The sequence below is a fragment of the Triturus cristatus genome, chromosome 7, assembly GCF_964204655.1.
Source record: "Triturus cristatus chromosome 7, aTriCri1.1, whole genome shotgun sequence".
Taxonomy (NCBI): Eukaryota; Metazoa; Chordata; class Amphibia; order Caudata; family Salamandridae; genus Triturus; species Triturus cristatus.
This window is the reverse complement of record NC_140590.1, coordinates 169,020,649-169,046,205: the sequence shown is the minus strand read 5'-3', so window position 1 is coordinate 169,046,205 and position 25,557 is coordinate 169,020,649. Positions and strand designations below refer to the sequence as shown.

The 25,557-nt window shown below is 45.2% G+C and overlaps 1 protein-coding gene across 1 annotated transcript in view; it reads right to left on the bottom strand.

Moving 5' to 3' along the window:
* Nucleotides 1-4,559: 4,559 nt before the first annotated feature.
* Nucleotides 4,560-25,557, bottom strand: part of LOC146809136 (IgGFc-binding protein-like) — a 453,503-nt gene continuing 432,505 nt past the window's right edge. The window contains exons 35-37 of the mRNA XM_085615950.1: nucleotides 12,354-12,728; nucleotides 9,351-9,637; nucleotides 4,560-5,441 (exon numbers count right to left, since the gene is read on the bottom strand). Of these exons, the coding sequence (XP_085472076.1) occupies nucleotides 5,432-5,441; nucleotides 9,351-9,637; nucleotides 12,354-12,728 (672 nt within the window). The 3' untranslated portion in view covers nucleotides 4,560-5,431. The remainder of the gene's footprint in view (nucleotides 5,442-9,350; nucleotides 9,638-12,353; nucleotides 12,729-25,557) is intronic.

Genomic DNA, 25,557 nt, shown 5'->3' with positions numbered 1-25,557 from the left:
GTAAATAAACAGTTGCGGATGACCGCCCGCTAATGATGCTGGCAGCTTCACACAGCATGTTTTAAGTGATGCCATATACTGAATTCACTGTTTGCTTTATGCACACACATCTCCATCCAATTCTTGGCCTCCATGTGGCATAGAAGGGACTTTGGTAGCGGCAGGCTGCATGCCCATATGTCTGCATGCCCCTATGGTGTGGTTTCGTTACAGTTTAACCCTACGAATGAGAGGGGGGCAGCAGTGAGGGGCATCTGTACTAAAAGCTCACGCAGCGCAGGGCCGCAGAGTTGCGGCGCTGCATGAACGGGAGAGCTGAGCAGCGCCATATCTGTTCATTCATTGCAACCTTCAGCTCTCTGCTTGCGCGCTGCACTTGAGGCTGCTTAGTGGCAACGCATGCACTCTTGTGCCATGCTGCAATTGGTGCCCACGTTACAGGCATGATCCTTAGAAGTACGGTTCTAAGAGGTAATTTCCTCTTTCTATGAATGATGCAGAATACATCACACACAGGAAGAGGAAGTAACGAGGAGAAATAGAGATATTTCCCCTCTTTACACCTCTCTGTGGTGGCCGCACCATTGTGGTGCAATCTCAGGTGTACTAACTTTAGTAACTCTGGGATTGCATCAAATTCCATGGGTGAATGCTTGGGAATGCCCATGCTCCAACCATGGAATGTCTACCACAATGATATATAACATATCGCAATGCAAGCCGCTGCGTTGCATTGCCTTTCATTGCATTTCATTATAAAGTCATGCGTGGTGGCACCTTGTGTGGACTTGTAAGTCTCATTAAAGGACTGGCGCTGCGTTGAGAAGACTTGCGTCACACAAGGACATCACACGTCCTGAATAAATCCAGCCCTGAATCTCCTGGTTCATACAATCCTGGCCCTTCTCTACAGAAGGAAGCTCTCAGAGTGCAGGTGTGGTAGAGACCAGTTTCCAAGTTAAGCAAACTGAACCCTCTCCAACTATTGCACCCGATTGCCCCTCGGGAAATGACTGCCTAGCGAAGCCTAGCAATGTTGGGGATGCATCTGCTAACCTTGCACTTGCAGTTTGGTAGAGTTATCATTTTGGGCCTTGTCTGTCATGATGTAAAGTTTATTAGCTTGTACACACAAAGAATCCCAGCTCATATAGTCACACCCCATGTATCAAGCACCTTCAGACAATGCACATACATGGGGGAAATAAAACCAGTCCTATTTGAACTGGAGAGGTGAGTGTTGGCTCCACCATTCTGCGCAGCTCGAAGAAGCAAGTTAGACTTCTGAAACACATGGATACCTGCAAGAAAAGGGAGGAGATGGAACGCAGAGGAGCCCCTTGAGGGATGAAGCGCTATAATCTTAGCTCAGAAAATAAATATTCTGGTGAACCTTGAAGAGGAGGTCTCTGAAATGCATGGGGGGTTTTATTGCTAATGTTCGTGATGCATATCGTAGTTTAGCTCACACACTTTTTGTCCGCATGCCTTTACTCCTTGGACTTTTCCTCCTCAAGTCTTTACTCCGCACTTTCATTTAAAATGATCGACCTTAACAACCCAAGGGCCAGACTTACTAACATTTCACGCAACGCAGCACAGCAAGGCAACTTGCTGTGCTGCATTGTGTGAAAGGGAGACATCAGAAATGCTCCATATTCGCCCAATGAGTGGCTCTGGTAGTAACTCAGGGCTTTCGGTACCTGGGCATCTTTGTAACTAGGGATGCTGAAGATTTCATGTATCGCAATCTATTCACCCAGCTTGAGCACCTTAAGGATGATGTGGCACAGTGGAGGGCGCTTCTGATATCTCTGATTGGCAGGGCTGTGCTCTTTAAGATGATGATCCTCACCTGTATGTTGTATGTCCTCCAAAATACCCCATACAGTGTGCTGCATTACTTTTTCAGTAAAATGAATAGTGAGTTGTGTAAATTTCATTGGAATGGGGTATCTCACGGATCTCCCTCTGCAAGGTACAATGGGGGGTGTTTGACAGTCCCTGATATCCATGCCTACTATTGGTATGCCCAGTGGACAATAATCAATGAACGGGTGTTCGAAGATGTGGAGGACCCTGCCTATCTAGTTGATCATGAGGTTATGGGAAGCTGAGGTTACCCATCCATCCTGTATGATAAAAGGCAGATTAGATCACTTCTGGTCCATACTCAGGTTGCCAGGGTGTGGCACAAAGCCACTAAATTCTTGGGCTGGGATGGTAAGCTGACTGCTACAACTCCACTATGGGGCAGCTAGCAGCTTCGGGAAGTTGGGAACCTGAAAGGTTTCCTTAAATTAGGACCGATTGGAATTGGTCGCCTAGGGGATGGTTGGAGGAGGGGCCGCATTATTGACATTTGCAGACCTCCAGACGGAATACGAGATGGGAAACACAGAACATTTCAGATATCTACAATTGAAACTTGCACTCCAGTGCCATGTTCCAGAGGAAGAGCAGCTACAGGAGTCTTCTACTCTGGAAGACCGATTGTTACTGGACCTTGTGTCGGTCAAGGCGATCTTCCTGAGCTTCTTTCCACCTCATACAGTAATGCATACTACACAGACTCTATCACTTCAGAACCCTATTACACCACTTGGGTCAATATGAATTCTCCCTCTACAGCAGGGGTTATGGCATGGTGGGCTCCTTTTTTTCACATCCCCTGGGATTGCCCTGTGAGCCAATATTATTGGAGGGGAATGGCTAAGCTATGGCCACAGTTACGGGTCTCACTGTCTCCCTCAAGGCTACATGGTTGTTGCTGTGCATAACAGGGGAGCAAACCTGGCCCCGGTACTCAAAAATATGGTTAATGTTGGTGGCAGCGGTAGCAAAAGGTAATGTCGCGAAGGGGTGGGGGTGCGAGTGGACCTCCGAGTGTTCAAGACTTGGACAATGATTTAGGATGGTGTCAACAAGCTGAACAGGAGATTTATCAAAGTCGGGGCAGCCCTAAAAAATATGAGAACATCTGGGGCAAATGGACCCTATATAGGGAAACTTAAACGCCTGATAAGGGAGTTTTGGGAGGGTTGGAAGATTGTTGTCCGAACAAGGATTGAGGTCATTCATGTTTTATCACACTTACATCTATATCCAAATTATTTTATCACTGCCAGAAACTGTTATTGTGGATTTCTGTCCATCTTGGAATGTAATGTTATTGTCCTCAAATGTATACTTTGATGCGTACTGAGTAACTGTTTAATAAAAATATTTCTAAAAAAGAGAAATGCTTGTTTAATAAAAATATTTCTAAAAAAAGAAATGCTCAGTGATGCACCGTGTGCTGCCTAGTGCCAAAGCAGGAACACAATGGCACCCTTCAGACGCGGTCGGCTCCCTCGACCGGCAGTTTTCTGAACGCAGTCGGCTCCTTCCATCACGAATCCTTGAAACATACAGCATTGTACTGTGGAATGACATTGTCGATTATGACTGGACTAGATATGGATGATTCGGAGTTCCTATCCCATCAGTATTAAATGATTTGTATGAGTATAGGCTCCTTGGTGGGCCCCTATCTCCAGGTTCACTGGAAGTAGATACCTTGATGATTTTCAATTTGGCATCCTCCTGCTCCAGCATTGATGGATATTCTCTATCAACCTGATCGCCCTAGCCCAGGTGATAATGAATATTATTGTATTATTGATTACGATCCCAGGCAAGCTATAAGTTGTCCTGATGATGATCCCACATTGTAAAGGGATCGAAACGTTGTTGACCCACAATGTGACCCGCTAGATTTTGTGTGAACTAAATTAGATTTTTGCAGTGCTTTGTTCATTAATTAAGTGACCTTAATTTTCTATATGGGTGTTGGTCACTGTGTGCTTTTTCCCTGAATGTTTTCTGGTTTCTCTGGTTTTTAACACTTGTTCTGGATTAATCTGCCAGGGTAAAATTCCAAAACTGTCTTTTTTGTGAAAGTAAAAACTCTATATTGTCAATTGGACAATCCCTTAATAGAATCTAAGCACATTCTGAACAGGTACTAATGCAGTCAGTACACATACAGACATACATTGAAACAAGACAACAGCACCCAGAATGCACTAGGATGACACAAAAGCCTCGGACTGAAAACAGTGTTTTTGATGACATGGAGTGACTGGCAACCGTAATAACCCACGTACAGGTACCCCATTTGCAAAAGCTCATGCTTATCCAGACCAACTCACATAAAGGCACCAGTGCACACAGAAACACATATGTACAGGTATTCATACATGCACAAACTGTCTCACATACATGCAACAAAGCACAGACACAACACAAGTACCGGCTCTCATGCACACACACTGTGACCCGTGTACAGGTAGCAATAAACCCATATGGTTTAGTCCTGAATTTCGAGCAGAGAATATTGTTATACCCTAACATCCTAGCCAAACTATTTGAGGACAAAAATGTTGACAGGTAAGTATGTATTGTTTTCGATACATATATCTTCAAGGTATGTAGATGTGAACTCTTCAGAAGGGAATGAAGTGTTTTGACTTTTTGCACTACAGTGGGTGGAAACAAAAACAAGTTTGCTGCAAAAATTGTTTGAATTTCTTTATTTTGCCAGCTAGTCATACACTTTCATTAGCTTATATCTACATAAGGCAGCAGGCACAAGTCTGCACAGTGATAAAATATTGTAATGAAATAAGTGTCTTGACATGATCACAGAAAGCAGAGTACTCATACTTAAACATACACAGGGCTGTTGTTACAACTGCTTATATTTTTGTGGAAACAGGATTCATTTATAATTCTGGCAGCAATAAAAACAGAAGTTGCATTCGTCAATAATTTCTTCTCATTTTGATTGATTTAGATTGTAGAAAGGTTTGAAATGTGTAATTGGTGCAAGCAGCGTTTAGTCAGACAAACCTAATACAAGCGTTAAGACCTCGGTTACCAGTGGGCAGGAAAAGGGCCCAGATTTCCCCCCAACCCTCTGAGTTATCTCCAAGGGTGGGAGAAATCCCTCGAGGGTTCCCATAGGAACAAAGAATTACCAGGGAGTCGGTACTTTCGGGTCTGATTCCGCCAGTAATTCCCAATTCTGCCAGGATTTTCACACAGAGATTTCCACTACTTTCAACAATAAACAACCCCATGAGTCTTTTAATTCCAGTGGGGCCGGTTACTGCTGTTACCAGTCCCATTGGAATGGCCGCTTGCAGTGAGAGTCTTAATATGGGATTCAGTGGTAGCAGAGAGTTGAGGCTCGTGTCCGTGGACAGCCATTCTGCGTGAAACAGATCTGTGTATGTGCAAAGAAAAAGAGCGAATATAAAACATGTTCTGTACTAAGTGAATCAGGCACATGTCAAAGCTTGAGTAAAATGTATGCAGTTCGTAGAAGGCAAGATGTCTGTCCGAGTGGGTTACACCAAGAGAAGTGCGGGATGGAAGGAGGCGAGTCTTATTTTGCACTGTAAGATAAAAAAGAAACATAGATTAAAATGTTGCACGCTTGCATAGTGCCGCTCAAATTACTTTCATATTTCACTATACTAATTCACCACTAATCCTTTATGGGTTCCGGAGTAGTGTGCTATTCTCCAAAAAAAGCGCTTCAACACCTCATCAGGGGTAGCAAATGCTAGATAAATGCAAACCTTTGCCCTCTTCTAGCCCTCCACTATCCTTCTCAGTCCAAATAACTGACTTACATATCCACCACTGAAATTACTTTCATATGTCACTATACTAATTCACCACTAATCCTTTATGGTTTCCGGAGTGGCGTGCTATTCTCCAAAAAAAGCGCTTCAACACCTCATCAGGGGTAGCAAATGCAAGATAAATGCAAACCTTTGCCCTCATTTAGCCCTCCACTATCCTTCTCAGTCCAAATAACTGACTTACATATCCACCACTGAAATTACTTTCATATGTCACTATACTAATTCACCACTAATCCTTTATGGTTTCCGGAGTAGCGTGCTATTCTCCAAAAAAAGCGCTTCAACACCTCATCAGGGGTAGCAAATGCAAGATAAATGCAAACCTTTGCCCTCTTCTATCCCTGCACTATCCTTCTCAGTCCAAATAACTGACTTACATATCCACCACTGAAATTACTTTCATATGTCACTATACTAATTCACCACTAACCCGTTATGGGTTCTGGAGTAGGGTGCTACTCGCCGAAAAAGCGCTTTGACGCCTTGTTGGGGTAGTAAGCGCTTTATAAAAGCGCAATATAAATGTAAATACAATACAATACAAATGTTAAGTACTCTCGGTGAATCCAATACTGAAAGACTTTGCACAGGGATCCGAATTGTGAGTTATGTGATTATTATTATCACAACCTTGCACTTTCCTCCCCAGTTGATTTTGGCAGTTCAAACCTGTTTATTGGGGTTGGGGGTATAATAAATGCCAGGAAAAAAGGAAAAGCATGCATGATTTGGTGTTATAAAAATCAATTCTGTGTGAAAACTCAGTGTTAAATACCTCACCCCGGAGTAATAGTATATCCTATGTTGTAAATATACCATTACATTCTGCCCAACTTCTAATGAGGGCCTAAGGGTAGTAAAGGTTGGGTTCAAATCAAATCATCTCGAATGTTCTCAATTGTAACATGAAATCCCCAGCAGCCACAGAGAATGAAGCGCCCTGTGCCAGTGGGCAACGGTCAGGTGAATGTCATTTAACCCGCCTGGTGCAGGACAAGGGATGGACACGCTCAATAGATCTGGGGTGGGTCATTACAAAATTGTTTATTAGTGATGTTTGAATTTCAGCTGTAAATTTTTCGGTGCTTGAGGTTCGTGGCAGATTACGAAATATGTATTAGTCATTGTAGCTACAACACTACAACACAATGCAGGTTCAAACACTTAGATGAAGAGGTAAAGTGACTTACGGAGAATCTACAGTGTGAAATTTCAAAAGTGTAGACAAACGTCAGAAGCACCAATGCAGCAGGATAATTGCAAATTAATATATAAAAGTCACAATAGAATGTAAAACTCAGTGTAATCCGGACTTGCTCTGATCTGCTACAGAGATATGGCTCCCTCCTCCCCTCTCCCTAGCGCCCTCCCATTGGACAGAGACACCTTTCGGAGAAACAAATATGGACAGAGCGAGCTGCCTATGTGTCCAATGAACCTTTAAGATTTACTCTACGTGTTTCATGTAATTCAAAGGTCCAGCCAATCAATGTGGCTCTGTACAGACGAGTTTGGGAGGGACAAGCTAGATATTCACCCTGCCGAAGTGCCGTTTTTTCCGTTCTCTATCCTCTGGAGCCAGCGTGCCCAACGATTTCTTGACTAATCCCCGGTCTGGGATGATCTATGGTGCCCCCTCTTCCCTTTCACTTCTGTCCTGAGGAAGACTCCCCCGTAAGGAAATGAGAAATCTGCATTTTATTTGGGGTCGAAACGTAGACATCCTTACTGTTCGCCTGCTTAATCAACAGCGATTCTTCACTGTGATAATATTTACAATCATGGCTACGCATTGTATGGATACTGTTTTGATTCATGTGGCTTAAGGTTGTGCCGTTGTTTTTTCATGTCAAGAATGATGTGATTTGCACAATATCTTCTCTGTATACCCTCTTATCCTCACTTGAATCACCATACCTTTTATATCAAATCCCCCCTCCTTCCTCTGTTTGGGGCACTTACGTCTGGTATTGTTTTGATATAATCATCTATACAGGTAGTGTTCAGTGTGATTAAACAACATTGGACCTCCAAATATACAACGTGGTTGTTTAATATGTTATCCATTTCTTTATGTTTTGTTGTTGGTGAATCATTTTCTACTGGGACCAATCTTGCATTGTACTCTCTCCCTAGCGCCGCCACAGAACTTTGCTTCCGAGCGCTACGCACGAACCTTTGTGCCAAAGTGAGTGCATCAGCAAGACTAGTTTTTTTTACTGGCAGGATACCCTACCAATACAAAATACTGTGCCTGGACATCAGTTCAACGTTTTTCTACTCTGTATGCGTGCTGTACAATAGAGCACACATGCAAAGTCATTAAATAAATGAGAAATTAAAAAATTTCTCATTTTCACTCCTGCTTTCAAATGGCGTTAAGTTTTGGCTCAAAACCCTGACTCAAATTTTTGTTAGGGTTTTGCCTCAAAAAACATGGGTGGTTGCATGGGAATGGCCTTAGAACGCCCCCTTGATGACAAGTAGTGCACAGCAACACTTGGCTGTACTTTGAGTTAGATTTAGGCAATTTCCAGCACAAAACAAGTATTGCACTGAAAAGTAAATCACACAAAAAATGTATGACTGTCACTTTTGTAAAGCAAATACAGTGCAAAATGTTGGTACATCTGGGCCAAAATGTGGTCAAACAACACTGAAAAATTACACTTTATGTGATCCACCCTTATAGATTTTTGCGCAGTGCTTAATTTGTGAAAGAATATGTGTTGGGGCCCAAAGGTTTGCTCAGAAACCCACAGCCGGCACTATTGAATGTCAGCGTCCTCAATATAAAGGCTGTGTAGTCTTGATTCCACCTCATGCCTCTCTAATCGATCACCAGTCACTTCCTGCCACTTTATCTCACTCTTTCAGGCGCCTGCTTTCTCATTTTGTCAGTCTTTCCATCTTACTCTTCCTCTTTCTTTCCCTTTTTTCTGATTTTCTTTCCCATGTTCAGGGTCAAAGTTTGGTGTGGAAAAATAGGTTCTGATGCCAAAAAGTGAGTGCCAGTGATTCCATCCTGCAACCACCAGCTCAGATCAAGCACTATTTGTGCAAGAACACACAAACATGGTGTAAAAAGTAGGGGATAGAGGTGTAGAGAGTAGCATGGTTGTGTGAAGTTTAAATAAAGCATCAGCTTTGGTGACTCCTTTCGGCAGCAGTAAAACGCGCCTGCTGCCAAGACGAGCAGCAGGCGGACTAGCTCTACACAACAACCACCCTTGGTCAGAGCTCCCAAACCCAGCATGCCCATGCATCTTTAACTTGCATTATTGGTGACCAGAACTACTGATTTCACTTGCCCTTCACCTATAACATCCCCAGAGCTCCAGCAAATCACTCTAGCGCTAGCCTTCGTTCCATAACCTCTCCCCATTCCCCACCCATCCTCTGAGCAGTTTCCAGTTATAGAATGACCCTCCCTTAATGGACTGGACATCCTGTGACTGGGAAATGACCCAGTAGTGTGGACTGAAGTCATGTAATATTAGCCATTGAAAAGTTGGGTTTAGAGTTGAACTTTCCTATCGATCCACACCCGGCCCCCCCACATTATAGCCAAAAGCATAATCTATAGTGGGCGAGGGAGCATCATGAGGGAAAGTGAGAGCTCCCTGAGACTGCTGGCAATGTAGACCTCCTTACCAAGCAGAGAAATCTGGTGCCCTCCAGGAAGCGATCATCTGAGATGCATCCGAAGCTCTTCCTCCCACCGAAAGCTGCAGGTCATCGTCTGAACTATCATTGAAGTTACCGCAGGCACCGCAGAGCTTCCCAGCGTAGACGTCCCACACCTGCACTCTCACATCTGCATTGGGCCCGATGCTAATCCGCACCTTACCGCTCACTTCTATGATGAGGTGCTGCTCCCTTTTAAACACAGTGATGACTCCATTGATTCTGATAGGGACGGGAAGAGGACGTCCATTTAGCTGAAATAAGATGGCACAAGTTATGATTAGGCATTATGCGGACATATCCAGAGGTATTTTCATACATTATGGGCTGAACCTGACTTCTAAAAATCAAGGTTGTGTGTCGGAAGGTTCCTCATCCGGCAGATACAATGATGTACTTGAAGTCAAATAGATTGACTCAGGGAAATAAAGCATTTTTTTGTGTCACTTATGAAAGGACATTCACAACTTGCATCACTACAAGCGGGACACTCCAAATGGATAGCAGGGATATCTGTTTCGTTTGTGACACAGTAACTTGTGCACTAATCTCTAAATCAGACTCTCTCAGTCTTCTTTCTTCATTTTTTTTATTTACCACCATGCAACTTTGAGATAGATTTTCAGCCATAAGATATCTCTGAGACTGTGCTTAAAGGTGCGTAGTGGGAAAAGTTCATGTTACATAGATCTCACATTCTTGTGCCGTGGACAGCAGAGCTATTCCTTGGGTTAGACAGATCCCAGCCTCAGACACTAGAGCTATTCCTGGGGTTAGACAGATCTCAGCCTCAGACACTAGAGCTATTCCTGTGGTTAGACAGATCTCAGCCTCAGACACTAGAGCTATTCCTGGGGTTAGACAGATATTAGCCTCAGACACTAGAGCTATTCCTGGGGTTAGACAGATCTCAGCCTCGGACGCTAGAGCTATTTCTCAAGTTACAGACAGCAGGGTCAAACAGCAGGCATTTCTCAGGTTACACCAATCTTACAGGCTTAAACAGAGGCAGAGTAGAGATGATAATATTATCAGACCTGCATCAATGATGAAATTCTTCTACATGAATCATGAATTTACATTAATGGAATACATTCCCCTGTGGCACCAAGGAAAACAATTACATAGCTTTCCCCAAAACAACAGCCTTAACCTTTTTGATAGTACATACATCTTTCCTGCAAATAGCATCTTGTAGGTGCATTACTGATAATATGAACCTTGTTACAAGTTAACTGAGAGTTCTAAGTGAGAGGCTATTACAAAGGAGAAGGAGGACTAATGCTGGAAAACGATAGAGCACAGAGCAGAGTTGTTTGATGGGCTTACATATGGGTGAGGGGTGTTTGATACGTTGAATTATTAAACTCGAGACACCCAATTAGAGCTTGTTATTGTCTAGCCCCAAATACCAGCTTCCAATTTCAGCAAACAATTGAGTTTTGTCCCCGAATTATCAGCTTGTAAATTTCATCACGTGGCCAGTGCGGATGTATGCAGACAGACTGTGCTTACATACCCATGTATTACCTTTTCATCATCTATGAGGGGAGCAGCCACCATGAGCCAGGTATAGTCATCAGATGTTGAGAAGCCCACCATATCAAAGGGACAGCAGTCACAAGCCAAGGATTGATACCATATGCCAGGGGTGCCCACAAATACTCCTAGTAGTGCCATACCTGTGGTTCTAATGGCCACCATTACACCAAGGATCTCTACAACTAGCCAATCTGGGGTTGGGGTGGCCACCATTATTCCAAGGATATCCGCAATGTGGGAGGATAGCAGCATATGCTGGGATAATTAACTCTCTGCAATCCATAGGATAACCCGCAGTGTGTCAAATATGAAAGCATTAGGGCAAAGATGCCAATAATATACCAAAAAAGCATTTGCTAGATATAGCCACGACCAGGGACAATCACCAAAATGTCAGGAACGGCCAGTTTTAATGCCAAGCATACCTGCCATATGCATAAGATGCCCATAAGATGCCAGGACTCCCCTAATGTCAGTGGTGACCACGATAATGCGAAGGAGCTGCAGAACATGCCTGGGATAGTCCAGCGCTGGGATTCCCTCAAGGATAACAAGAAGCACTATACAAATCTACTGCCTGATAGTCAGCTAGCTCCACTCATCATTAAGACAACCTCGGCTACAGTTATGGATGTTCACTATATACCAAGCATGGCCATCGCATGCCATAACCACCATAATGCCAAGAATGAACACCACTATGCCCAAAAGAGCTACTTTTATGCCAAGGTTGCAAACTATACACCAAAGATGGTCACACCATGCCACGACTACCACAATGCTACAGATAGCTAACATTATTCCATGGGTAATCATTGCTTTAAAATAAATAACTGTCATTAGAGCAAAGATAACCATCATACCACCAAGGAGCTCACAATATGCCATGGATGATCACAACATAGCATGGCTGCTATTATACAAAAGCAGACTTCAAATATTATAATTTGTCAATTAAGGGAGCAAAGGGAATGTCTAGCACCAGCATCCAGGTGAACCAGACAGGCAGAGGATGTAGAATAGGCTGCTGGACTAATGAGGACAGGGAGGCAGCAGCAAGGCCAGCAATTGGAGCAGGCAGTATGCTCACTCTGTCACACAAGTTCCAGCCTCTTCCAGTAAATAGCAAGATTGCTGTGAGCCTCAGACAGTCAAAGCCCAGGCAAAAATTGTAGAAATGGCTATTTGCACTTATCTTGACTCTTACTTGCACATATAGAGAGAGACACACACACACATGAAATTGGAGTGAAATTGAAGAATATTACCTCGATTGTCTATGCTTCTGAGTGTGAGCAACTAGCTCTATGCCCTCAGTCCTTTCTCTAACCAAACTCCCACAACAGGCTGAGTGAGAGCAGCAGTGCTCATTCCCACAGCAACAACTGGTAAGTTATGGCTACTGACTTCAATAATAACTTCACTTACCCAAAATTGTCTGTCGTCATTCACTGCGAAGAAAGCGTTCCAGAAGAAGACAAACACCACAGCCTTGGTGGAATTCATGCTGCACTGCTGTAGATCCACCACCACCCGGAACCAGTCCTTGCTGTTCCCGTCACAGACGAAGGCCAAGTCGAAAGCCCCTGGGGAGGGCACCTTGCCTTCCTGGTTGTCAAAGCTGATAAAGTCCTGTCCCATGTTGATAGTACAGTTGGCATGTTCTCTGTAGCAGCCAAGCACATTGTCGCGGTACTCACAGACCTCATCAGGGCCACAAGTATGTGGTGCACACACAGCGACACCATCAATCCCACAGGAGCAGCGCTGAGTACACATTGGCATAACAATGGATTCATTACCCTAGGGTAGAAAAAAATGTTAATTAGAAAATTATTAGAAATTATTAGCCAAAAAAGTTAATTAGAATTGGCCATGCCAGAGCACATGATATCCAGGTCATTTGTGTTAAAATAGGGTAGAACCTGACAGGGAGTACTCAATTGCGATGATGGGATTCACTAACCAAAGAAAGAACACAGCACTCATGAGAAGATCTATGTGTGAAGTCGAAGACAAAAGAAATATAGTGATGCCTCAGAGTCAATCATATGTCAGAGGTAATGCACATAGATTTGGATGTAGGCAGTATTTTCTAAAATAAGTATGTAGTGGCAGGATCATAATAATGTACAATAGTTTGAGATTTGCATGAAATAATATGGACACAGATATGTTGCCTTAGAGGCTTAAGAGGCAACGCCTAACATGTTGGTCCACTTGCAAAAGATATCAGTCTTCAGTTGATGTTGGTCAACTACAGATCCATTTCCACAGTCATTTTTGTATGATTCATTTATTGCATGATACCTGAAGTTCATTTTTAGTTTCTCTATGTGTTAAAACTCCCCTCTGCCCACAGTATACTCCTGGGGTTATGGCTTTCTGAAACATGTTGATGTTACTGGACCGGGACTCACATTCTATATACTGCATTTCAATATAGTTCACCCTTACCTCTACCATCACACTCTGTTAACACAGTAATGCAAGCAGGGTGTTTCTCCTCCTGTTGGGACACTGATGCCCTCAAACTTACTTCCCTTGTTTTTTTTTGTTTTTTTTTTAGTGTCCAGGATGCATTGTATTTATGTGTATTTATTTTAAAGAGGGATATTTGATAGGGTTAATGTGACCTTATGTGTAGGGCACATATAGGGTTAATTGTTATATGTGTATACTGGACTATTTGTGTATATAAAATATAAAAATATTTTTGAATGATTTGTTTCTTTTTTTGGTCTTAATTATAACGTTTTTCCACTCTTTTTTTTCCTTCTGATACATTTCTGAATGTTTAACTCCTGTGGATGCAATGCCATGGGGCACTATTTGACAAATTATGACAAATCCTGGAGCTAAAGCAGAGAAAACAAATGCATTCTCTATTTTGATATAGAAAACAATACAAAAATCCCAGTGAGCCATAGTTGCGTTGAAATTATGGCAAAGTAGGTTCCCATTTTGGACTACAGGTTCCCCTACAGTGGAGTAGCAAGGGAGGGGGGGTGGTCTGCCCTGGGTACGAGTTTTGGGGGTGGCGGCCTCCTCCCGCTCTTACCTGACATCTCGGACAGCAATCGGTGGAATCATTCCAGCAACCCCTCCCCCTGCTCTTCAGCAGGGCGCAAATGCAGGGACCACCACAGGTGGCCAAAGGGCTAGCTGCACCACTGGTCCCCAATCAGTTTAAACAAAGAGGCTGGGTAGTTGACACACAATAAAAATCATGCAGTATTGTGTGCCTACAGTAAAAAGACAGAAACCTTGCTGTGCTTACTTCCTGCAACTGTTGAGGGAAGGATGTTACACCAAGCATCTAATATAATGTTATTGTTAGACCTGGCATCATTAGCGTGGGTCTCCCCTGCATTTGTTGCCTTTGCCTCCTGTGTTTTTGCTGTGTGTTGGACTCCGTTTTGCTGGTCTAGATGCTTTGGGCACTTTGCCACTGCTGTTCAGTGCCAAAGTGCAAGTGCTCCCTTTGTAAATTGTTGTTATGAATTGGTGTTTCCATGATTGGCTGATTTGATTTACTAATCAGTCCTAGTCCAGTGCACTGTGTGTGCCAGGGGCCTGTAAATCAAATGTTGCTGCCCTTACCTTATAAGGTATATGAAAGGTAGGACATGCCCTGGCGTGTGTGTGGCATGTCCTGAGAGTGAATTACTGCCAATTCTGTTTTTCACTATTGCAAGGCTACCTGTTCCTATAGGATAGAATGGGGAGTTTGTTGATAACATCTTATAAACATAACTACCCCTGGAAACAAGATAGGAAAATAAAGTTTAGTATGCATCTTTTAGTGAGGGTGATTTTTAGATTTTGTGTTCGAAAATACCACTTTTAGAAAGTAGGTATTTTCTTGCTTAGCTATCCAGTATGCCTCTGTCTGGTTTGTGGATTGCATGTCTGGCTTTTAGATGACAGGGGCTGGGGAGGAGCAGTGGCTCCGGAGAGCCTGATGAGTCAGAGCTGGGCTGAATAGACCTTGGCTGCATTTAGAGTAGGGGGAGGAGATTACCTTTCACCTGAATGGGCCTGTCTGCCTTACACAATGCTGCCTCCACCTCCTGCCAGGAAGCTGCACCAGTGAGGATAGAACTGGTTTTGGCTGGGTACCCGAAACTCTGCCTTCAGAGAAGAAATTATTTTTCTGTATAAAAAGAGGGGCGCAGACCCCAACCTTTGAGATCACTCCGGGAAATAAAGAGGTACCTTTGCCAAGGAGAAGAGCCGGAGAAGCTGAGGAGGAACACTGCCCCTGTGCTGTTTGCTGTCTGGGGTTGGCCTGCAGTGGCTACTTGCTGCCAAGGAAAGGAGAATGACTTTGCTGTTTGCTGTGTCCCCTGCTTGAAGAAGATCTCCAAGGGCTTGAAATTTAGCTTGCCTCCTGTACTGAAGTCTCAGGGACACAAAGACTTCATTGCTTCTGTCTCTCTGCATCTGGAACTGCTGTTTCAGCTGTCACAGAAGGAAATTGCAACAGCGACACCGTCGAGTGAAGCCATAACCTGCACCAAAGTCGCTATCACCGCTCGTGAAGAGCACGACGCACCGCCCCAAGTTTTAACGTAGGCCCGATGCCTGCTGAGGCCGTGCCGCCTCGACTCCGAAGCCATTACCGAGGCCGCCGCCTGCACCTGAGCCGAGGACACCGCCCACGATGCACTCTCTCAACTTGCACCGCAGCCCCGACTTCACCGATGCCAGTGTTTCATTAACGCTGAGCAGATACTCAACATCGGTGACTCCCAAAACCATCAACACTACACCCTCATAAGGACCAGCCGCCTCACCGCCAGCGTGACGTCACCTCCCCGACACAGTAAGGAACCGACGTCTCACATCCCCTGCACCGCAGTAAGGAACCAAGGCTTCACCTCCCCTGGGGTCGTAAGAAACAGGCGACGCCCGGTGCCCACGAAGCATCACCTCCCGACGCTGTGCACCGCCTTCGCTTTCATCACTTCCAAGGAACTGTTCTTTGGGGTCTGCTTGACTCTGTGCCTGATGCCGCACCATTCGCACCATTCTTAGGGATTTTCATCTGTCACAACATCATCTTCAATTGGGTCTTCAGTTGTGATACTTTGCCACTGCTATTGAAATAACAGTAACCTGGTCCTGATGAAGGCCTGAACATTTCTACAGGCCGAAACGCCGTTGACTTTTACAGCGAAAACTTCAGCGCTTTTTCTTCAAGTATAGTCACCTTGATTTCTTTTTGTATATATTGCCATTCATTGCTTCGGTATCCTAACTATGTAACTTTCACCATCACTTGTTTTTTGTTGCACCTCCTTGCTGTACATACTCCCTCACGTGTCACTTGCCCCATCACAACTTTTCACGAGCACTGGTGCACAGTATCCTACAGGTTACATGCCATTTGATGTAATGCAGTGATACCCTCACAGATGTTTGATTATATGAAACTAAATATGACAAATATGTGCATTTACTAAACTACATTCTATGTTGTCCAAACAATTTTTCTTGTCTCCCTGGTTTCCCCTTCTGCTCCCAGCAATAAATTGTGCCACTTACAAATTGACCTTTTATTAACCCCCTTGGAGACAATGTTGCATGTTACAGATGTTTGCTCTAGTCTCTATAGGGTTTAAGGGCTACCTCCTATAGTCTGATACTGTTTACAGGACATTAGCATGGGTGGGGGACACTCAGGGTTCCAGTTAAATGTCAACAAATTGGTGCTGTATCCCATACGTAAGTCTTTTGCAGGGAAGGAACATCTGCAAAACATTAAGATCCAGATGACCCAGTGAAGTACTTAGGGTGTATTTGAGCTCAGATTGCAATGAAGCATTTGATTCTAATGTGAGCAAATTACTGACAGCCTTCCATTGAAGAGTACATAAGTGGCTTAGGTTCTCGATGTCCTTAATAGGGTGTAGTGCAATTAGCAACATGATCATGCTTCCTCGAGTACTATATGTATTGTAACACATGCCGATGCACACCCCAGAATTTTGCTTCAGCAAACTGAATAAATTGCTTTGATTGCTCTACAAGGGGACAGAAAGGGCCAAGACACATGACAGGGGAGACCTGTTTGATGATGGCTGAATGTGGGGGCTATGCCGATTTTCTGACAAATGCGGCACAGCTGGTGGATGCTTCCTGATATATGCGCGTTTGGCGGTGGCTGTTCACAAGGCTTGGGCAGGGTTTCCATGAGAACCAGAAACCATGAAGCATGGTGTAAAGAGTTGTTGTAAGAGGTTGGTTCAGTTTTATTACCTCCACCTTGTTGACCAAAGTCTTGAAACTTAGCCCTCGGTAAAATCTGGTGTAGGTACACAACCTTTTTAATTTCCTTGAGGCATAGTGCATGCCTCAGTCTCACCTCTAAAGGATTTTCAGCTCTCTGATGTCTCCTGTAGCACGAAATCCAGTACCAGTGGAGAATGTTTGTGCTTTCTTTTACCCACTACTGTGTAAGACGGGGAAACTATCTACTTTCTTTTTTCCACTATTGTATAAGGCTGGTGCACTATGCACTTTTTTTTAGCCACTTATGTGTAAGGCTGGGGCACTATGTGCTTTCTTTTATCCACCACTGTGTAATATGGAAGCACTATGCACTTTCTTTCGTCTAATACATGATAGGATGGGGCACTATGTACTTTCTCTGATTCACTACTGTGTAAGATGAGGGTACTATGCACTTTCTTCCATCTAATACATGATAAGGTGGAGGCACTATGATCTTTCATTCATCTAACCCTGTATAAGATGAAGGCGCTTTACGCTGTTTTCATTGAGTGAGGGGTGTGGTTGAGACACAATATGCTTTCATTCAATACTATAGGGTGGAGGAGCTAAATACTTCTCATCTAGTGCAGGATGAGGTGGAGGCTCTAGGTGCTTTCAGTACAGAACATGATGGAAGCGCTATATTGTCTTTGCCCTGTTTCCCGATTATTTAGAGGCAGATGGATCTGTGTGTCACTTGGCCACAAAGTTCCCAAGTTTCCCAGATTCTTTCTCTTCTGGGAAGTGTAGTCCTGATTTTATAATGGGATAACAGGAGTAGAATGTGCAGTAAAGAGAGCTGTGCATTTTCATTTGTAATGAGAGGTTGCAATATTGCTTTAACATATGCCATGGCATTTAAATCCTGGGAAGCAGGGCCAAGGGGTTAAAGTTCGGATAATATGATTGGTGGGCTGACCTGGCCCCTCTGTACTTTGTTGCCGTTCTAAGAGAATTTCCAGATCCAGTGAAGTGTAAAAAAGACATCAACTTCTGAAGTGTGGACCACTTCCCTTGAATTTGCAGGTCCTGCAAAAGGCCACGCCAACTTTCCATGGAGGTATCGGTGGTGATGATGTAGTTTGGTATCGAAGTCAGGAACGTCAGGCCTTGTGAGAGACAACATTCTTGAGATCACTATGCTACTGTTTCCCGCATTCTTGAGGTAATGCTGATCAAATCTTCGAAGGAGCCTGATGTTTGGACCCATTGCAACTGGAGCTCCTCTTCCAATGGCCTCTTTTTTAGCCATGCTAGCGGGTCCAGGTTTATTCCGGAGGAGTTCTTGTTGAGGTGTGACTTGAACATCCACACTGAAACTGAATTTCTTTTTGAGATTTTTAGGGTCAGGTTTGATAATCTTTGTTGTCTGCCTAGTGACAGATAGCCTTGCTGCTGAGGGTATTGAGGTTGGCACCCAAAAATATTCTTGTCTGACTTGGGATGGTCAAGGATTTTGAGTAGTTTACTGTGAGGCCCAGCCTGTGAAAAAGTGAAAGGCAGGCTGTAGTAACCCTGCAGCATTGTTGTGGTGTTGAGGCTTTTAGCAGCCAGTCGTCTAGGTAAGGGAATACTTGATGACCTTGCTTGCGAAGTGTGGTTGCTATCAGGGCAAGACATTTTGTGAAAATTTGTGGAGCGGACTTGACTCCAAAGGGAAGGACGCTGAACTGGCAATGGGCACCAACTACAGTAAGACGGAGATACTCCCTATGCTTTGGATGTATGGGAATGGGGAAGTAAGCCTCTTGTAAATACAGGGAGGTCATGTAGTCTCCGTTGTTTAATAGCTGGAGAATGTCAGAAAGAGTAATCATAAGGAAAGATTGTTTGTGCAGAAATGTATTCAGCCTCCTGAGATCTAGGATGGGTCTCCACTCTCCTGATTCCTTTCAAATAGGGAAAAACGGGAGTAAAATCCTATGCCCTTCTGAGATCAAGGAACCTTTTCTATGGCACCCTTGGCCAGCATTATTAGAGCTTCTTTTCTCAGTAAGTGAAGAAGAGGTGAGTGTGCTTTTTTTGGAGCACTGGCGTAGCAGGAGTTCAGGGGGGCGAGGCAGCAAATGCAACGACCATCAAACCCCCATCAAACCCCCACTCTCAACTCTGGCCGTCACCGGGCGGCAAATGGCCCAACCACCACGGGCGGAAAAGGTCTAGCTACGCCATTGTTTTGGAGTGCTGTATGGTGGTCTCTGCACAAACTCTAGTGTACGTCTGTAGGTTACTGAGTCCAACACCCATCTGTCCGATGTTATATCCTTCTATTGGGGGAGGTAGTTGGAAATATTCCCGCCCACATGTTTGATGGACAGGGTTCTCTCCTTCTTCTCTCTGTTCGTCCAAGGATGAGTGATCTTCCTGGAAATGGTGTGTTATTGGAAGCAGGCATTATTGGCGGAGGGATATGTCTTGGTGTGAACAGCAGAAACAGGTTGTGGTGGCGCAGGGTGCTGCTCTTCTGGAGGATCAGGAAATCTCCTCTTGTAATCCTGCAGCATAGATATTGCACTAAAGAAGTGGGCATGTGCATTTCATCCAGTGTAGGCTGGGCCTGCGGGTGATATTGGTAAGATTCAGAATGCTACTAATGAGGAGGAGAATATAATGACTGGTAATATTGCTTTTCACCCTCACTGTCGGTGTCTTCCTCCTGGTATTTCGCCCGGAGTTCCGAAGGACTGTGTGCATTGCCAGAAGGCCCATTGTTATCCAAACCTTCCACATCCAGCAAATGGCTAGGAAGCAAAGGAGAAACCTTAATTGGAGTGGTCACTTCAGAGCTTAAGGAAGTGTTAATTTTTTGGGTAATTTTAATCTTCATCGACAGTCCAGTCGACGATGTAGTCGACGATGTAAAGGTAAACTGGGGCATTAATGGTAAAAGTTCCTTCGTCAGCGGTGCTTTCATTGATGATGCTGTCGTAGTAGGTGCCTTTGTCAGCAATGCTGTAGATGACAGTCTCACTGTGGACAGTGTAGGGATCGACGGTGGTGAATCTGGTGCTGCGGTCATTGGTGTTATTGTCGACGGCATCGCTGATGATGGTACTGCTGTCAACGGTTTCTTTGTGGACGGTGACTTCTTCAACGTCGGACCATTGGAAGTTAGTTCCGACATCAACAGTGACTTAAAGGAGGAAATCACCTTGTTCAATGAAATGGGAACATAGATATCTGCTGTCGTCGAAGTTTTCGGTGATGAAGGATTCTTCAACGAGACTGTGGTGATGGTCGTCATTGTCGTTGTTGTTGATATCAGCATCCACGGTAGTGTCGGCAGTGTTCTGAGAGGATTGTTTGCCCTTGATGTTGAGAGTTCTGAGGAGGGAGAATGTTTTCACTCTGCATTTTTCTCAGATGGAATAGCAGTTTAGGAGGTGACTGCCCCTGTGGAGATGAGTCTAAGTTTCTCCTTTCTACTCCAATCGGAAGCTCCCTGGCCAGAGGATCTTGACCTTTTGCGAAGCCTGTCAGAGGAATCACTGTCCTCCTCAGAAAAGCTTAATCGGATTTAGACTTCTGTAGCCACAGAAGTAGACTTCCCTCTCAGTCCCTTAATGTATTAGAAGCAAGTGATCGACAAACCTTACATTGCTTTACCTGATGTTGAGGGTAGAGGCAATGGAGATTATCTTTGTGCACAGCATCCACATGCAGCCTTATCTTAGGAGACGCTTTCATTTCCACGTCCGCCGAAGACAATTGCGCTCAGCCGCGCAGCGTCTTGCAGTGATTCCCCGTTTTCATCTTACACGAAAGGGGGATAGCTCTCTTTCTTTTAAGGCAGCCAAAGCCTGGAATTCCCTTCCTTATGAATTGCGGAATATTCAAGATCCCAGGCTGTTTAAGAAGCAGTTAAAGACCTTGCTTTATAATTAACCCACAGCTCCTCTTAGCTCCTTGCATTCGCAGTTGGCTTTCGCGCTGGGAGCCTCCTGAATATCCGAGCGCGTTAATAACATAGGTGTTAATAACATAACATAACATGACATAACTTACAGGATCTGAAGATGCCTTTCTTAGAAGAAGCAGACATCGTAGATGTGGAAATGTTGAGTTATACAGGAAAAAAATGAGCAGAGCTCTGGAAGACTCCCCTCATATGACGTGCAGTAGAAAATCTGAGGGACTTAGCCTCTGTTTGGAGTGTTCTAGCGGATGCCGTCCCCTGATTAGTTATAGTTCAGGTTTGGTCCTTTTTTAAAAGGACTTCACTTAGGTAGGTTATTAAATTGACTTTGCATTGTAGCCTATGATACTATGACACACTGCTTTACTATGGTACCATGGGACTCCCACTTCGACGACAAGGAATGATTCAAGCATATGAATTTATGAAAGACACCAATACTGGAGAAAATACACACAATCTCAAGAATATATGCATGATAAATTAAAAGTGTACAAGAAGAAATATTAAAACATGCTGCCATCTAAACAAAGGCAGGCATATGCTTGCTATGACAAAACTAAACAGAGCAGTGAATGTACATCATGCAGAACTATTGCAAATATTCTTTCTTTGTTTTAAAGTTGCAGCATGGCACCTATATTTAGATTTAACACATTGTCCATCTCGTAATGGTAAAACAAAGATGCAGTGTGCACAACAGCATTCCAAAATGATCTCTTTGTTTAGCGGAAGTGACCATGTGGGATGCTGCTCCCAACAGATGAAATGAGCGGTAAGCAAATTCCCATTAGCACTTCCCGGAGAGCCGTAGTATTGTCTTAATAAATATTAAAATGAACAGAGAAACAAAGAAACAAAAGGGGAACTATAAAAAAAGAACACTGATAACTGAATGACAGGCCAACCAGCCATGACGCTGAAGCTTACTCATTTTCAGGTGGATGAACACATGCACTCAGAAAATACTATCATTCGCAGGGCAAGGGAGAAAATGAATTTGTGGACTGAACCATTACCCCATTCAGTACACTGTAATGAATGAAAGCAGAGAATAAATTACCTGTATCTGTATGTGTTGGAAAACCACTCCCACACTAGAAAGGGTGGTGGTGGTCTTCCGGACACACTGTGGTAGCTTGGCTCGAGTGGTCAGGAAACAGGCGCAGTGCTAAGCATACAATATACCCATACAATAACCATGCGTGCATCCGTTCCAAAAACGACTCTACACCGTAAAAATTATGAAAATATTCTTTCTTTATCTTTTTCTCTTAGTTGCTGATTGGAAAAATGAATAGGTCAATCACAATATACAAGTTACAATTAGTGCAGGTCAAATAAATATTGGCTGTTTTGATGAAATAAATAGGGGTGATCATAAATAACAGGGCATAAATACAAGTGCAATATATACAGACAATTAAATACTTTGAGGCAATAAATACTGTACCAATAAATATTGTACACCAACAAGTCCTGTGGACCTATAAATATAGTGAAGCAATAAATAGGTAAAAACTCAATAAATACAGTACCCCCAATAAATAATTAAAAGTATACAGCAACACTCATGTAATCAGATGACACTTCAATTCTTAAGGGCTGATTTGGCCCAGGCACAGCTTGTAGGGTTGTGGAAGGCTTGAGGGGGGCTACTCCCTGGCTGGGACAAGGCTGAGGCCTAAACTGAGGTAGATCAAAGGGGGGTATACCAGTGCCCTGGCTTTCTCTCTCCACACAACCTCTCTAGGTTAGTCCCAGTTCACCCCAGGCACAGTCAGGTGGGTTTCAGCACCTCCCTAGCCCCTTAGAGCAGTCTCTCAGGTCTCCACAGGGCCTTAGGCGCCCTCTACTCCACTTACTGCCCTTTTTCTGATGTTCCGACGCCGCTGGAGTCGTGTCGACGCCGTGAGGCGGTTCCGGTTCGGTCTCGGCGGCCTCGGCACAATGTCTGTTCTTTGACGACGCCAGCAGGCGGTTCCGGTCCGATGTCGGTGGCCTCGGTTCGATCTCGACCTCCGATTCGACGGCGTCGGGCAGTCTCTTCACGATGTCGACTTCGGGCGGCTCCGGTCCGATGGCGCCCTCGGCTCCGATGACGTCGGCCGGCCTGGCCTCGATGTCGACTTCCGGCGACTCCGGGGTGCGATCCTCACCCCCGACCTCCGGTGCTCCTCCTCACAGGCTCCGGGCGACTCCGGAGTGCGATCCTCACTCCCGACCTCCGGTGCTCCTCTACCTCGGTCTCCGACGACTCCGGAGGGCGGACTTCACTCCTCCGATGACGCCGCTCGCTCGACCTCGGTTCACTTCCTCCTCGACCTCTGGTATTCCTCACGACCTCCGTCGGCGCCCTCTCACGACCTCAGGCGGCTCCGGGTACGACGTCTGCTACTTCAGTCAGCGCCGCTTCTCCACCTCGGGCTCCAGGTCTTCAGGCTACTCGACGCCGGACTCCAGGGAAACCAGTTCTCAGGTCAGAATCTTGCTGTTTTCTTGGTTCTAAGGCCTGTTCCTGCTGTCCAGGTCCTTAGGATAAGTTTCCTTTGTCTTCTTCCCACACAGGGCTATAGGCTGGGATCCATCAGTAGGGACAAGTGTCAAGGGTGGGTTTATGGACCCCACTCCAGGCACAAGTTTCCACCCCTGCTGCTTCACTCCTTCCTCCTTCACTGTTGTGCTCCTCTCTCTTCACCAGTCAGGTGCCAACTGCCAGCTCCAACTGCCAACTGCCTCTCTTATCCTCCCAACATTCTAAACGGTCTCCAACTGTCACAAAGTTCTGGAATCTCCTGGAATGTTCTGGAAGGTGCTGGTAGGTTCCAGTGGATGCTGGTGATGTCACAGGTGGCCACCATTTTGTGCTTCAGGCCCTCAGACAGAAGTTTCAGGGGTAGCTAAAATGGCTCCCTGAATCTGCAGCAACACGAAAAAGTCTGGTGGTTCCCAAAAAGGAAAAATTCAAACAGGGTTTGAGGCAAAAGTGGGACAAAATAAATAATGATGAGGAGGGACCACCCAAAGGGCTGACAGGTCTAACACGCGTCCCCCCCAGCTGAAAGTGGGGAGAGCTACCCAACCCCTTGGGAGTTCTCATCACTAAGGCGGAAATACCTTGAGAGACCGTCTGCATTGGCGTGGTCCACTCCAGGCCGATGTTCCACCTGAAAGTCCATCCCCTGTAGGGAAATAGACCACCTCAACAACTTGGGATTCTCCCCCTTCATCTGCATCAGCCAGCGAAGGGGTCTGTGGTCGGTCTGAACCAGGAAGTGCGAGCCAAACAGGTATGGCCGCAACTTCTTCAGAGCCCATACCACTGCAAAGGCTTCACGCTCTATTGCACTCCACTTCTGTTCCCTGGGAAGTAGTCTCCTGGATAGGAAGACCACGGGTTGATCCAGACCCTCTTCGTTGAGTTGCGATAACACTGCCCCAATGCCATGTTCTGATGCATCTGTCTGGACAATGAACTTCTTGGAAAAGTCTGGGGCCCTTAAGACCGGGGCCTCGCACATGGCTTTCTTCAATTTCTCAAAGGCTTGCTGACAAGCCTCCGTCCAGACTACCCGTCGAGGTTGTTTCTTGGACGTGAGCTCCGTGAGAGGGGCTACGATGGTACCGTACCCCTTCACGAAGCGGCGGTAATATCCCGTGAGGCCCAAAAATGCTCGGACCTCAGTCTGTGTCTTGGGGGGTTCCCAGGCCATGATGGCCTCGATCTTCGCCTGGAGGGGTTGCACCGCTCCCCTACCCACCAAGTGTCCAAGGTACACTACCGACCCCTGCCCGATCTGGCACTTGCTGGCCTTGATCGTCAATCCAGCTTGTCTCAGGGCCTGGAGAACAGCTTGCAGGTGACGCAAGTGATCCTCCCAGCTGTTACTGAAGACGGCTATGTCATCCAGATAAGCAGCAGAGAAACTCTCCATTCCGGTGAGGATCTGGTTTACCAGGCGCTGAAACGTGGCAGGTGCGTTCTTGAGCCCAAAGGGCATCACACAGAACTGGTAGTGGCCATTGGGCGTGGAGAAGGCTGACCTTTCCCTTGCTCCATCAGTCAAAGAGATCTGCCAGTACCCCGAAGTAAGGTCAAAGGTACTTAGATATTGGGCAGCTCCCAGCCGGTCAATTAATTCATCCGCCCTAGGGATCGGATGTGCATCAGTCTTTGTCACTGAATTCAGTCCCCGGTAGTCCACACAGAACCTCAGTTCTGGTTGGGCACCCGGTGGTGCAGCTTTTGGTACTAACACCACCGGACTGGACCAGGGGCTGCTAGAAGGTTCAATCACTCCTAGCTCCAGCATCTTAGTGACTTCACTATGAATGCTGGCCTTCACCTTGTCTGACATCCGGTAGATCTTGGACTTCACAGGTGGGCTGTCTCCTGTGTCCACGTCATGGACGCACAGGTGAGTCCTACCCGGGACA